General features: G+C 45.7%; 1 protein-coding gene across 3 annotated transcripts in view; it reads right to left on the minus strand.

Annotated features, from left to right (window-relative positions):
- Positions 1-15,507, minus strand: part of LOC126279309 (calcium release-activated calcium channel protein 1-like) — a 492,320-nt gene that overhangs the window by 394,389 nt on the left and 82,424 nt on the right. For 2 of the 3 annotated variants that reach the window (XM_049979665.1, XM_049979666.1), the window contains exon 1: positions 7,897-7,932. The exons of the other annotated variant lie outside the window; for it this stretch is intronic. In XM_049979665.1, coding sequence (XP_049835622.1) covers positions 7,897-7,917 — 21 coding nt within the window. In that variant the 5' untranslated portion in view covers positions 7,918-7,932. Of the gene's footprint in view, positions 1-7,896; positions 7,933-15,507 lie in introns of those variants that run through there. 3 annotated transcript variants of the gene reach the window in all.

Here is a 15,507-nt window from a genome sequence, read left to right on the forward strand (position 1 = left end):
CCTAAGGACATCACACATAACCATGCCCGAGGCAGGATTCGAACCTGCGACCGTAGTGGTCGCGGAGTTCCAGACTGTAGCGCCTAGAACCGCTCGGCCACCACGGTCGCTCCCCCCCCCACCTACACTACCACATCTTTCGATCTGAGTGTCTGGTGTGAAGCTGGAAGTGCCACAGCTACAGCCTTGAAACGACCAGCACGGAGTGAAAGGTCGAGGTGTCAGGTGTGGTGCGCGTTGTTTACCAGCGGAGGCTGTCGCGTCCGGCGAGAAACCGGTCCGATTTTCTGGAAGTGGTCGCAGCACGACGGTAACAGAGCACAGCACGGCTCTGCGAAGCACGCGCTATTGAGGCCGCTCCGTAACGGGGTCGGTCCGGCCTTCCTGGCCCCGAGGTCCCGTCAGCGCGCCACGCACTGACCTCCACAACAATGACTCACGTGTCCCGAGGTGCGAGCCGGCGCACCCCTGGGTCCGTCACAGCCTACTGGAACGGTACTAGGGCAGTCTGATAACACAGGTATCACGGATGCGTAAGTGCCGCCACAAGCTACGTAAAAAGTAAAGCAACCGTATCCCAAAACGAATAACAAGGGTACCTTAGGGACTGCTCTGTCCTCTTCGATTTTCTTCATACTAAAAACACTTCAAGGTTAGTGCCTGGACTTCAGTTTCTTAATCTAGAACGAAGAAATTCTCATGAAACAACTAGGAAATATAGCCTTCTAAGAAGAGATAATTTCCGTGCTCAGTTAGGTTACAAAACCAGTAATCCCTCTTCCCCCCCTCCCCCCTCCCACGTTCACCATCTTCCCCCTCTCACCCACCAACATCGTTGTCGTTTCTTTAAAGGATCAAAGTCCCATCAACGTAAAAAAAAAGACGCTTCACGAAGGAATTATCCGGATGGGACGGAAATCGGTAGTTGATATACATGTACACGAAAAAAAAGGAAACGATTGCAATTTAAGAAAAATTGGATGATTCAGGCAAGAGAAAGAGCAATACAAACCTAATGACTCAGTAACGCTTCGGTCCATCTCTGGCCCTTAAAAATGTTCAAATGTGTGTGAATTCCTAAGGAACCAAACTGCTAAGGTCATCGGTTCCTAGACTTACACACTAATTAAACTAGCCGGCCGGAGTGGCCGAGCGGTTCTAGGCGCTATAGTTTGGAACCGCGCGACCGCTACGATCGCAGGTTTGGAATCCTGCCTCGGGCATGGATGTGTGTGATGTCCTTAGGTTAGTTAGGTTTAACGAGTTCTAAGTTCTAGGGAACTGATGATCTCAGAAGTTAAGTCCCATAGTGCTCAGAGCCATTTTTAATTAAACTAACTTATACTATCAACAACACACACACCCAATCCCGAGGGCGGGTTCGAACATCCGACGGGAGGGGCCACGCAGACCGTGGCATGACGCCTCAAACTGCGCGGCTACTCCGCGCTGCTCTGGCCCTTACGCAAGTAGTTCTTTGGCTCGGCATTGATCGTGTTGTTGGATGTCCTCCTGAGGGGTATTGTGCCAAATTGTCCAATTGGCATGTAAAATCGTCAGAATTCCGGCTGGAGTCTCATTGACTAGAGTAAAATAGCCTTCAGTGATGAGGCCCGCTTCGAAATGAGCCACGATGACCAGCAAAGACGGGTATGGAGACGCCCTAGGTTGCAGTTGGGTACCAACCAGACTGTCGCCCGCCATACGGTCTTTTCACAGCAGGACCCCTTTGGTTGCCATCCGCGGCGCCCTTACAGCACAGCGGTACGTCGACGATATTCTACGGCCCGTTTTGTTGCCCTCCATGGCAAGTCATCCTGGGCTTGCATTTCAGCAAGATAATGCCTGCTCGCACACTGTGAGAGTTTCTACTGCTTTTCTTCACGCTTTTCAAGCCCTACCTTGGCGAGAAAGGGCGCTGGATCTCTCTCCAATTGAAAACGTTTAGGGCATTGTAAGCAGGATTCTCCAACAACCTTCACGACCTAAATCACCAGTTGGACAGAACTTGGCACGACATCGCTGAGGAGGACATCCAGCAAATGTATCAATCAATGATAAGCTAAATAACTGTTTGCTTAAGGGTCACAGGTTGATCAACTTACTCAATTTTTGAAACTCTTTCTCTTGAATAAATCATCAAATTTTTCTTAAATTGTAGTAATTTGTTCGTCTGTACATGTACAGCACACCTGCCGACTTCCGTCTCATTGAGATAATTCCTTTGTTGTGCGTCTTTTTGTCTTATAGTGTATAAAACAAAAACTTTTTCAGAAAAACTATTTTTTATGCACTTCAAATTTCATTGTGTTATGTCTTCTGAACTATGTGCCGTACATTGATATATGTTTTCCAGATACATTCTGTGGTATATGTGGATACTGTCTGCTAAATGTGTTGCGAATAGAGTTATCAATAAAGATGTAAAAAGTAAAACTTCATGTCTGACGCTGAAGCTTTACTGCATGAAGAACGAACCTGTAGTGATCTATAAACATTTTTCCTTTCGCTATTTTGTCGGGGACGTCAGGGAGAAAAGGCTTCGAAAAGGTTTCGAATTACGTGTAAAGTTTGTTGGAAGCGATATTACTGATTAAACTACGGAAGTGCTAAATTAAAACTTGACACCTACTTGAGAAACATCCAAGAGGAGATAAAATACATCTTTATTTATACTGATTCAAAAGTTTTATTGATGCATGCAATGTTTTTTAATTTAACGAAATGACATTTTACGTGTGCGTGTCAAACTTTAATTTACTCCCATTCGACAAGCAACTAAAAATTAAAAGATGTTATTCTTATTAGAAATTATGATTCAGTATTTGTTAATTGAAATGGTAATACACTATAACTTTTTTGTACTTAACAGAGCTTGCAGATCTTTTAACATTCAAAGGATTTTTTTTTTTTTAGAAGCACAGTGTGTCGTACTGCTTTAGGAAATTGATGATCTTCAAATCCTGTATGTACAGAGAAAATAAAAACGAGCAGTCTGTAGTGTCGACTTGTAAGTTACAAAGTTTGCGAGCGGATTCCATTTTGATTCACATAGCTGAGTACAACGTTACAGGTTCGTAAACACGCATTCCCACGTTTTTTGTGAAATGAAAAGATCGTGTGGCACTGATGGCTGGGAGGCCACATCCTGGGAAGTTCGGCCGCCGAGGTGCAAGTCTTATTTACGGTGACGCTGCATTGGACGACTTGCAGGTCAGTGATGATGAAATGATGAGCCGGCCGGTGTAGCCGTGCGGTTCTAGGCGCTTCAGTTTGGAACCGCGAGACCGCTACGGTCGCAGGTTCGAATCCTGCCTCGGGCAGGGATGTGTGCGATGTCCTTAGGTTAGTTAGGTTTAAGTAGTTCTAAGTTCTAGAGGACTGGTGACCACAGATGTTAAGTCCCATAGGGCTCAGAGCCATTTGAACCATTTATTGAAATGATGAAGACGACAACACAACACCCAATTCACGAGAGGGGAAAATTACCAACCCGGCCGGAAATCGAACCTGGGTCCGCTGCATGCCATGCAAACACGTTATCAATCAGCTAAGCAGGGGGACTGCTGCAATGTACACTCCTGGAAAAGGAAAAAAAGAACACATTGACACCGGTGTGTCAGACCCACCATACTTGCTCCGGACACTGCGAGAGGGCTGTACAAGCAATGATCACACGCACGGCACAGCGGACACACCAGGAACCGCGGTGTTGGCCGTCGAATGGCGCTAGCTGAGCCGCATTTGTGCACCGCCGCCGTCAGTGTCAGCCAGTTTGCCGTGGCATACGGAGCTCCATCGCAGTCTTTAACACTGGTAGCATGCCGCGACAGCGTGGACGTGAACCGTATGTGCAGTTGACGGACTTTGAGCGATCGCGTATAGTGGGCATGCGGGAGGCCGGGTGGACGTACTGCCAAATTGCTCAACACGTGGGGCGTGAGGTCTCCACAGTACATCGATGTTGTCGCCAGTGGTCGGCGGAAGGTGCACGTGCTCGTCGACCTGGGACCGGACCGCAGCGACGCACGGATGCACGCCAAGACCGTAGGATCCTACCCAGTGCCGTAGGGGACCTCACCGCCACTTCCCAGCAAATTAGGGACACTGTTGCTCCTGGGGTATCGGCGAGGACCATTCGCAACCGTCTCCATGAAGCTGGGCTACGGTCCCGCACACCGTTAGGCCGTCTTCCGCTCACGCCCCAACATCGTGCAGCCCGCCTCCAGTGGTGTCGCGACAGGCGTGAATGGAGGGACGAATGGAGACGTGTCGTCTTCAGCGATGAGAGTCGCTTCTGCCTTGGTGCCAATGATGGTCGTATGCGTGTTTGGCGCCGTGCAGGTGAGCGCCACAATCAGGACTGCATACGACCGAGGCACACAGGGCCAACACCCGGCATCATGGTGTGGGGAGCGATCTCCTACACTGGCCGTACACCTCTGGTGATCGCAGAGGGAACACTGAATAGTGCACGGTACATCCAAACCGTCATCGAACCCATCGTTCTACCATTCTTAGACCGGCAAGGCAAGTTGCTGTTCCAACAGGACAACGCACGTCCGCATGTATCCTTTGCCACCCAACGTGCTCTAGAATGTGTAAGTCAACTACCCTGGCCAGCAAGATCTCCGGATCTGTCCCCCATTGAGCATGTTTGGGACTGGATGAAGCGTCGTCTCACACTGTCTGCACGTCCAGCACGAAGGCTGGTCCAGGTGAGGCGCCAGGTGGAAATGGCATGGCAAGCCGTTCCACAGGACTACATCCAGCATCTCTACGATCGTCTCCATGGGAGAATAGCAGCCTGCATTGCTGCGAAAGGTGGATATACACTGTACTAGTGCCGACATTGTGCATGCTCTGTTGCCTGTGTCTATGTGCCTGTGGTTCTGTCAGTGTGATCATGTGATTTATCTGACCCCAGGAATGTGTCAATAAAGTTTCCCCTTCCTGGGACAATGAATTCACGGTGTTCTTATTTCAATTTCCAGGAGTGTATTTCTGAAACAAACTACTGCGACCTAGTGACTCCTTTAAATGACGGTGTTACGTTGTCGATATCAGAATCTGCCCAGACCGTCACACGTTAGGCTCTGTGGGAGATATTCATTAAAGTGGCGAGATTGGAATGAGCAAAGGTTGGGAATTTGTATGGGCGCTGATAACCGCGCAGGTGAGCGCCCCACAAACCAAACATCATCATCTGTGGGAGATGGCTGGTTCGACCCCTGGAAGCCTAATAAAATATCATCGACAAAACAAACATTTATTGTTAAAAAAACATTGTCTTCATTCACAGCTGCCAGCAGCTACTGCGGGCAAAAGTGGCGCTCGCCACTCAAGAATTCGCTGAGCTCTCGCGCGCCGCGCCCTGACGGTCGTCACAGCGCCGGGAGCCGAGGTCCACAACTAGAAAGACAGGCCGTGGCGTGTATTCACAGCATGTAACAGTGAATGTCTAACGCGTGCCAGCAGCCGTCTCCGGCCGATAGCGACCTTTAGCGGGCATCTTTTCAATTACATATTGTTTTCTGTGGGCCCTCTACGGATTCGAGCGTTCGCCAAGTGTGGTGGATAGGCCGACTAGTGTGACGTCATAAGGTCGTTGCGACGCCCGTTCTTCTCTTGAGTCCAGACTGGAAGTACGTCACGGGTCGCAGGCCAGTGCTGTCCGTCCTGCCTCAGGTGATAGCAGCTGAGGGAAGTGGGTAACGATACGCTCTCGTTGACATCACAGACGGCGCCCTGGGAAGCACCCACTGGCTGGAAGTCAGGCTGCGGCCTCATACGGGAGCAAGGTCTACAGCATCGAAGTAGGCCCACAGGTACAGGAGGCAGGCTAGAACGCAACTATATAGGTGCGTTCACCGCTGTGATGGTTATTGACTCCTCCCGGGACCTGCTGATTAGGCCACCAGAAAGCCTGTCTTCTGATGTCACTCACAGCTCACCTATCAGTCTGGACTCAGACGGCAGCACTGCGGCTCGCAATGTCAATGACCTTGAGGCAGGACTTGCCGTTCCCTCAGAGACTGAAGACCGTCTCGACGAGCAGAGGATAAGCCGACATAGGTTCAGACTCCAGGCTAGATGAGCTCAAAATGAGTACAAGTAGCTCAAGTCACTGGAGAAATATTTCTACACGAGTTCTCTTGCATGTGTTGCTGTTGCGAAGTAATGACGACTTCACTTGGCCTGCTTTCCTTGACCGGCCAGCTTTCTGGACGCTCTGGCTATAGCTGAAAGGTGTCTCGACTTCGCCTTTCAGAGGCAGTGGTGGAAACATTCTGCAGTGTCAGTGCTCTGAATAGACATTCTAACGTTGGACTTACGTGTTCTTACTACACTCTGCATGGTTAACACAATGAAGGTATCCCTCTCTCCCCATGGTGTCATTCTACTGCATTCGCACTTTGAGCACTCTGCTCTAAGGGTGTGTAGCAATTAACTTTGTCTTCCAGCCATATTACGTGCAACATCAGCGATCGTTCCATACTCGCATTGCTTCCGAATGTTGCGTGCTGACTCACTTTGTTCGTCTCTTGCGTTACCATTGGAATTCTTCTTTAATTTTACTGAGTTGCCAGGTCTTATTTCGCGGTACGCCAATACAAAAACAAAGTTTTGACCAAAGAAATAAGCTTTTTCGGGCTGCTTTTCAGATGACACACTGACAAGTTACAAAACGTGTAGCAGCAGCCCACACTGTACACCCAGCTCTTAAATTAATGCAGTTTAATGCGAGCAACCACAACAAAATAGATGCACTTCTTATATTTTTAGAAAACGACCCAAAAGTCTGTATAATAATTTTACAGAAATAAGGAAAAAACGATACACACAATATTAAACTTATTTACCAAGACTAGTGTGAGACAGTAACAAAGAAAAGGATACTGTGTTTAGCAGAAAGTGCTGCTTTCTGATAAAAATTATTTTGTAATGCTGTGAGGAATGGTTTTGTAACTGGCATCCTGAACGTATCTCAACAAAAAAAGTCAGACTGTGATACATGAAGTGACGGAGTGGGCAATCTCCTTTCGACATCACTTGGCTATGATAACACTGATTTCAGAATGTTATAGCGTTGTTGGCTGTATTTGTTTTAGACCCGTCCTGCTGAAACTGTGTGTCCTGCAGCTAGACAACAAACTATTAACCCACTTTTCTATAGCGCCGTTTCCTGTGGAGGCTAATAAAGCGATAAAGATTAGTCTGTGTGACATTGAACACCAAACGCCCATATTTTTTGTGCAGACGGGACTTCTGTAGCTGGTATTGATATTCCGTAGCTCAGATGCATTAATTATGTGCGTTCACTTATTTACCAACGTGGAATCGGTTCCTCTTCAGACCGAAACTAGGCATCGAGCTCTACCCAGTCTGGTGCTAGACACGATATGAACCACTGGCGAAAACCTATACTTTAAGATTGTCTTCAGGAAACAACTCATGAACAGCATGAACTCTGTACGGATGCAACTACCGAGGAGATCACGAATGTAAAATTAGAGAGATTCGAGCGCGCACGGAGGCTTTCAGACAGCCGTTCTTCCCGCGAACCGTACGCGGCTGGAACAGCAAAGGGAGGTAATGACAGTGGCACGCAAAGTGCCCTCCCCCACACACCGTTGGGTGGCTTGCAGAGTATAAATGTAGATGCGGATGTAGAAACACTTTCGCAGTGCTACATAAGCAGGATCTACGGAGAAACTAGTGGCAAGATAGGGGACGCCATATACTTCTTTGGACTTGAAGAATGCTGACACTTCGCTCAATTTTTCTAGTGGTGCCACTTTTGGTCGACCACTTTTAGCTCCATATGCCATACCTCTGACTTGTAAAACTATTTGTACAGCCGCTTGTTGATGGGACTGTTTGGAGCATCCTTACCATTCTTTCCAATGAAGGCATTCTGAGTCTCGGCGTTACTGACACATGTCAGGTAGTGGATGGCAATGATTACTCTCTTCTGTAACTTGTAACGCAATCCTTCTTCAGTTAAACAAGGACCTTACCTGAAACAAAAAAAAGAAACATTCTTCTATAATGTTACGCCACTTTTTAACAAAAAAAAAATGGTTCAAATGGCTCTGAGCACTATGGGAGTTAACTTCTGAGGTCATTAGTCCCCTAGAACTTTGAACTACTTAAACCTAACTAACCTAAGGACATCACACACATCCATGCCCGAGACAGGAGTCGAACCTGGGACCGTCGCGGTCGCGCGGTTCCTGACTGTAGCGCCTAGAACCGCTCGTCCACTCCGCCCGGCACTTTTTAACATCTTATTCTGTTCACAGTATGTATCATAAGCCGCCGGAGAAAAATATCACACACTTCGAGAGTTTTCCAGCTCTCCCAAATTTTGTTGGAGAAAAACATATATGGAGAACATGAAAGGATTACGCTTACGAAGAAATAGCTCAAGCGGTTCTGTGGCACCGGACGCATATTGAAACTATATATTAGCAAAAGCTTTAACCTCAACTGTTGGGAAGATGGGCACTGTCTCCGGCATGCAAACAATCATGAAAGGAGACAAATACTGTCTTGGGATGCGTTATTCCACGGCAGCTATAACTATTCATGTAGCTCTGCTAGAGTTGTGGGTGGACGAAACGCTCAAGTCAGCTGTCGGCCCGTCATGTGCGACATGTGAGACAGGTCCAGCTAACGTACTGAGCAGGGAATTGCTGCACTACTGGCAGAGGACGTCGTGTCACGGGCAGTGCATGGATCAGCGGTATCCTGCTGGGAGATCACATCAAGTACCCGAGAAGAACTGGTCGATCATCATTCTGCCTGTATCGAGGGATGATCGACGTTCCCACTATAGACACCAGAGGTGGACGGTGGACAAGAGCTGTAGCTTGACGCACCCCTTAACAGAAGGCGTGGGGAGGGACCAGTCTCTCTTCGACAGATGAGCTCATCGAGACATCATTCACCAGCTCTACACTGATGTGCCAAAAGCCATATCACAGCGATATGCACAAGGTATCAAGGGCAGTGGCTTGGCAGCGTTCTCATTTGTACTGAGGAGAGTCAAATAAGAAAGTTTCCGACGTGATTTTGGCCGCACTACGGGAATTAACAGACTCTGAGCGGGGAATGGTAATTGGAGTCAGACGCATGGGACATTCCATTTCGCAAATCGTTAGGGAATTCAATATTCCGTGATCCACAGAGTCAAAAGCGCGCCGAGAATACCAGATTTCAAGCATTACCTCTCACCACGGAAAACGCAGTGGCCGACGGATTTCACTTAAGGACTGAGAGCTGCGGCATTTGCGTAGAGTTGTCGGTGCTAACAGGTAAGCAACACTGTGTGAAATTATGGCAGAAATCAATGTGGGACTTACCGCATCCGTTAAGACAGCGCGACGAAATCTGGTATGGGCTATGGTGACAGCAGATATCACGACGTCGCTCGCGGCGTCTCTCCTGGACTAGTAACCATATTGGTTCGACCTTAGGTGACTGGAAGACAGTGGCCAGCTCATACGAGTCCAAATTTTCAGTTGGTATGAGCTGATGGCGGGGTTCGGGTGTGGCGCAAACCCCACGAAGCCATGGACAAGATTGTCAACCTAGCACTGTGCAAGTTGGTGATGGCTCTTTAATGGTGTGCGCTGTTTACATGGAATGGACTGTGTCGTCTGGTCCAACTGAACCGATCACTGACTAGAAATTCTCACGATCAGCTAGTTGGAGACCGTCTGCACCCATTCATGGACTTTGTATTCCCTAACAGCGATGGAATTTTCATAGATGTCAATGAGCCATGTCACGGCCCACAATTGTTCGTCATTGGTTTGAAGAACATTCAGGAGAATTCGAGAGAATGATTTAGCCATCCAGCTAACATTTGTGGGACATAATCTAGAGGTCAGTTTGTGCACAAAATCCTGCACGCGGAAGACTTTCGCAATTATGGACAGCTATAGAGGAAACATGGCTCAGTATATCTTCAGAAGATTTCCGACGGCTTGAGTCCGTCCCACGTCTTAGTGTTGCGCTACGGCAGGCAAAAGGAGCTCCGACATGATATTGGGAGGTATCCTATGACTTTGGTTCAAATGTTCAAATGTGTGTGAAATCTTATGGGACTTCACTGCTAAGGTCATCACTCCCTAAACTTACACACTACTTAACCTAAATTATCCTAAGGACAAACACACACACCCATGCTTGAGGGAGGACTCGAACCGCCGTCGAGACCAGCCGCACAGTCCATGACTGGAGCCCCTTAGACTGCTCGGCTAATCCCGCGGGGCCCTATGACTTTTTCCACCTCAGTATACATCAACGTGCAAATTACCATCACCAACATGCAGGCAGTATCTACTTTCATTGCCGGAGACCAGAGCACCATATCATACTCTGGGTCATTCTCCGACGCCTTGAGTCGAGCTATGAATGTCGAAGTTGTGCTGTGAGTGGAAGATTGAGCCGTGAGTGGAAGACGGGTCTAGAGGTATTGAGCCTGCAAACTGCTCTGACTGTGCACGAAGGGCAGTGGCCACGTATTATCATCTTGTGCCCCACTATTAGTCTATTCCTACTACGTCTCCTCCAGCTCTAAGAAAGGGCATCGCTAAATTTTCGACTAGCTGCCCAGTAACAATCATTTCAGTGAGGATTAGTTCAGTAATAATGACTGAAGATGTGTCTTTAATCAGTACAAAAAAGTGCTTCGAAGAGGGGGTTTGATGCAGCTGACATTATTGCCGCTTAATCTGAAAATCAGTGAACCGTGTGGTTCCCGTGCCATATTTGAATGCGGACATCTTGTGCTATCTTTCCAGCGCGCCCTTGTTTGAGCCACAGCGCAGTCTGCAGGTCGCCTCGCGCAGCTGGAAGGATTGGCTCCGGTCGGAAGAATGAGGAACGGACACCGGTGAGACGTGGACACTCCTTCTTCTCGACACCATTCACAACGTGCCTCATGTGGTGTCCCTTTTGTGATGTTTAAGAATAAGGCGTGTGTATAAAAATATTGAATAAGACGAAACAGACCAGACTGAAAGTCAATTGTGAAAAAAATATAAAATTATTACAAAAAATATAACCTCGATACCATGGTAGACAAAGACAATAACGATGATAAACAACATCGCAGTATGGTTAAATAAAATATTTATATCTTTGTATAACTATAGAAGATGAAAAAGATAAGTTATTACTCGCTCTTCTACTGTTTATGATTCTTATGTTACTATTGTTATATAGATATTCTGTTTAGCGTTGAACGCTAGCAGATGTTCTTTTTGTTCTTTCGACTAGACAATAAAAAAGGTGTGTATCAGGTTATTAACGGAAATACACGTGTAAAAATGAGTTCATTGTATTATTTCAAGAACATACCAGCCACCAATCGCAATGTTTTAATTGAAAAGAGAGATTAATTGGTATTTTTGAGCTATCAAGAAGACGAAAGCAGTGATCGCTGACTGGCAACAATTGGCCGCCATTACGCGGTGGACTTAATAACTTTTCTTACAGCTTTCCACAAGAGCAGAAGTGACAAAATCGTTTCAAAACATTATTTAATTTAAATCTGAAGAGTTCCACGAGTTAATCTTGCGAGAGTTCAAATACTTTCAGAGACACCATTTGTCGTAGATCTGTGAACTTTGGCCTTGACTGTATTTAGATGAAAAAACAGTTATGATAACCTTGTAGGGATCCTGGCGCTCATTTAAATTGAAAACAAAGATTTATTTTGGCCTCCTGTAAGATACTCTGCTTCTAACGGTGTCACATACATAAAGAAAATATTAATGCTAACCTCTAATCTTACGTACTATCAAAAAGCATAAAACCAATATAGAATATTAAAAGAGAACCGTTAGACCCACAATTCACTAACCTACGTATCTCGGACCTTTCTCCCTCATGGTCAAAAGCGACAGTGCATGCTAACAGTACAAAAATTTTCCCTACCCAATATTTGTACCGTGCATGTCGTCGGTACAAAACTGACATCATATGAAGAAAACTTGGCAACAATGTAATCACATGCTCAACAAGTATCTTCGATTTTACTGTGCAACTGTGCTACACACTTAGTGCACTGCGTAGACTTTTTCTTTAGAATACTGGCGATCGATAGTGCGTTTCCGCGTCTATGTCTTAAAAAAAAAAAAAATATCTAGACAGTGTGATGCGGCGGCTGGCTTCTTCATCCTCATGCAACAATTATAGCAGGCCTTAAACAAAACACAATATTATGGAAATGGGAGAGGATGTAGATGAAGATGAAATGGGAGATATGGTACTGCGTGAAGAGTTTGACACAGCGCTGAAAGACCTGAGTCGAAACAAGGCCCCGGGTGTAGACAACATTCCATTAGAACTACTGACAGCCTTGGGACAGCCAGTCCTGACAAAACTCTACCACCTGGTGAGCAAGATGTATGAGACAGGCGAAATTCCTCCAGACTTCAAGAAGAATATAATAATTCCAATCCAAAAGAAATCAGGTGTTGACAGATGTGAAAATTGCCGAACTATCAGTTTAATAAGCCACAGCTGCAAAATACTAACACGAATTCTTTACAGACGAATAGAGAAACTGGTGGAAACCGACCTCGGAGAAGATCAGTTTGGATTCCGTAGAAATGTTGGGACACATGAAGCAATACTGACCTTACAACTTATCTTAGAAAATAGATCCAGTAAAGGGAACCCTAAGTTTCTAGCATTTGTGGACTTAGAGAGAGCTTTTGACAATGTTGACTGGAATACTCTCTTTCAAATTCTGAAGGTGGAAGGGGTCAAACACAGAGAGCGAAAGGCTATTTACAATTTGTACAGAAACCAGATGGCAGTTATAAGAGGCGAGGGACATCAAAGGGAAGCAGTGGTTGGGAAGAGAGTGAGACAGGGTTCTAGGCTCTCCCCGATGTTATTCAATCTCTATACTGAGCAAGCGGTTAAGGAAACAAAGGAAAAGTTCGGAGTACGCATTAAAATCCATGGAGAAGAAATAAAAACTTTGAGGTTCGCCGATGACATTGTAATTCTCTCAGAGACAGCTAAGAGCTTGGAAGAGCCGTTGAACGGAATGGATAGTGTCTTGAAAGGAGGATATAAGATGAACATCAACAAAAGCAAAACGAGGAAAATGGAATGTAGTCGAATTAAGTCGGGTGATGCTGAGGGAATTAGATTAGGAAACGAGACACTTAAAGTAGTAAAGGAGTTTTGCTATTTGGGGAGCAAAATAACTGATGATGGTCGAAGTAGAGAGGATATAAAATGTAGACGGGCAATGGCAAGGAAAGCATTTCTGAAGAAGAGAAATTTGTTAACATCGAGTATAGATTTAAGTGTCAGGAAGTCGTTTCTGATGGTATTTGTATGGAGTGTAGCCATGTATGGAAGTGAAACATGGACGATAAATAGTTTGGACAAGAAGAGAATAGAAGCTTTCGAGGTGTGGTGCTACAGAAGAATGCTGAAGATTAGATGGGTAGATCATATAACTAATGAGGAGGTATTGAATAGGATTGGGGAGAAGAGGAGTTTGTGGCACAACGTGACTAGAAGAAGGGATCGCTTGGTAGGAAATGTTCTGAGGCATCAAGGGATCACTAATTTAGTATTGGAGGGCAGCGTGGAGGGTAAAAATCGTAGAGGGAGACCAAGAGATGAATACACTAAGCGGATTCAGAAGGATGTAGGTTGCAGTAGGTACTCGGAGATGAAGAAGCTTGCACAGGATAGAGTAGCATGGAGAGCTGGATCAAACCAGTCTCAGGACTGAAGACAACAACAACAACAACAACAACAACAAACAAAACACGTGCTATTATGTAAAAGTAGCACAGAAATGAACGTGCTATCGGTCGTGTCATTCTGCTTTTAGAGATGTGTTTTGTGGTATCGTTGCACAGTCGATAACACAGAGGGTCGAAAACTCCGAAGTTGGCAGCACAAGTGCATCGGCCGTCCACAGCGGTCGCCACTGCAACGGACGCCAACCAACGCCGATCCACGCCCGCTGTGCGGCTGCGCCGCCAGGGCGCCAGACTCGACCCCAGGGTTACTCGCAGTTACTCTCCAGTTACTCTTCGAGGCCCAGTCAGTCTGGTCTACGACGATGCCACTGTAGCCACTTAGCTGCACAGTGACGTGCATTGCACATTCAGTGTTTACTTCGCGCCTGAGAGATGTCAACTGTCGGCTAGAATAGTTAGCTCTGTGGAACTTTAGCTTCAGTCAACTGTAATAGAACTGTTATACAGAGACTTACAATTGTGCATGTTAACGCCATCAGTAGACAGAAGACTTTATGCTGCACCACATGCTGATCTTCAATGTACAAGTTGAATGTTCATAATATATATGTATTTTATGGTGATATTTGTTATCATTCCATGTCTGATTTATGCTTCAGTTCCTGTGCATCTTCCTCAACCGAATCGCATTTTGTACGCGTGTCTGTCACTCGTACAAATATTGTTTTTCGCCGACACTAAGCGCCGTCACATTACGTTTAAATGTTTACTCTGTTTCCTTTTGAAACTTCTTAATAAAATAATTTTTTACTTAAATTGAAATAACTGAGAAGATGAAACTTCTTTATTAAGTTTTTACTTAAACTGCTGAGTGAAATTGAATGCAAGTAAACCTGCTTAAACTGCTGAGTGAAACAGAACGTACTTAGCCTACTTTCTCTTTACTTATTCTAATCATCTCAAAACTGACCCACAGAATTTGCCCTGGGAAACAGAACTCAAACTTTTCCTATTCATAAATTATTCACAATATTCAAGGATAAAGTGATGTGACTGCTTTAAAAATGATAACCTGAGTTCGAATAATTAATACAAATGAATGAGCCTGAATTAGTAGAAATCCTAACAATAACCTACACATTTCATAAGTCTTCATGACTGCTTCGTCATGTTTAGTATTTGCATCCTTAAGAAATGTAGAATAATTACTACAAACTTCTGTTTCGATATAAATACAAACATTCTCACTACTGAAGGCTCAAACTACTGATAGGCACGTGGTTAGCAAAGGAAAGATTTTGTTGCAGAGCAATTATATTTTCACCTTAATGAAATGAAATGAAATGTCGTGTGACGAGGGCCTCCCGTCGGGTAGACCGTTCGCCTGGTGCAAGTCTTTCAATTTGACGCCACTTCGGCGACTTGCGCGTCGATGGGGATGAAATGGTGATGATTAGGACAACACAACACCCACTCCCTGAGCAGAGAAAATCTCCGACCCAGCCGGGAATCGAACCCGGGCCCTTTGGATTGACAGTCTGTCGCGCTGACCACTCAGCTACCGGGGGCGGACACCTTAATAATGTGATATCCTGTAAAAAAAATATATAATCGTCCGTGATATTCAGTTCCAAAAATTATATAATCATGAATAATATTCAATCTCCAAGTCGGACACCTCCAGATCGTCCGCTCGTGCTAATACTGCAAACCTCCAACGAAGCTAATTACTAACCTCTAACCTCCATCACTGCTA

This window comes from Schistocerca gregaria, chromosome 1 (assembly GCF_023897955.1).
Source record: "Schistocerca gregaria isolate iqSchGreg1 chromosome 1, iqSchGreg1.2, whole genome shotgun sequence".
Lineage (NCBI taxonomy): Eukaryota > Metazoa > Arthropoda > Insecta > Orthoptera > Acrididae > Schistocerca > Schistocerca gregaria.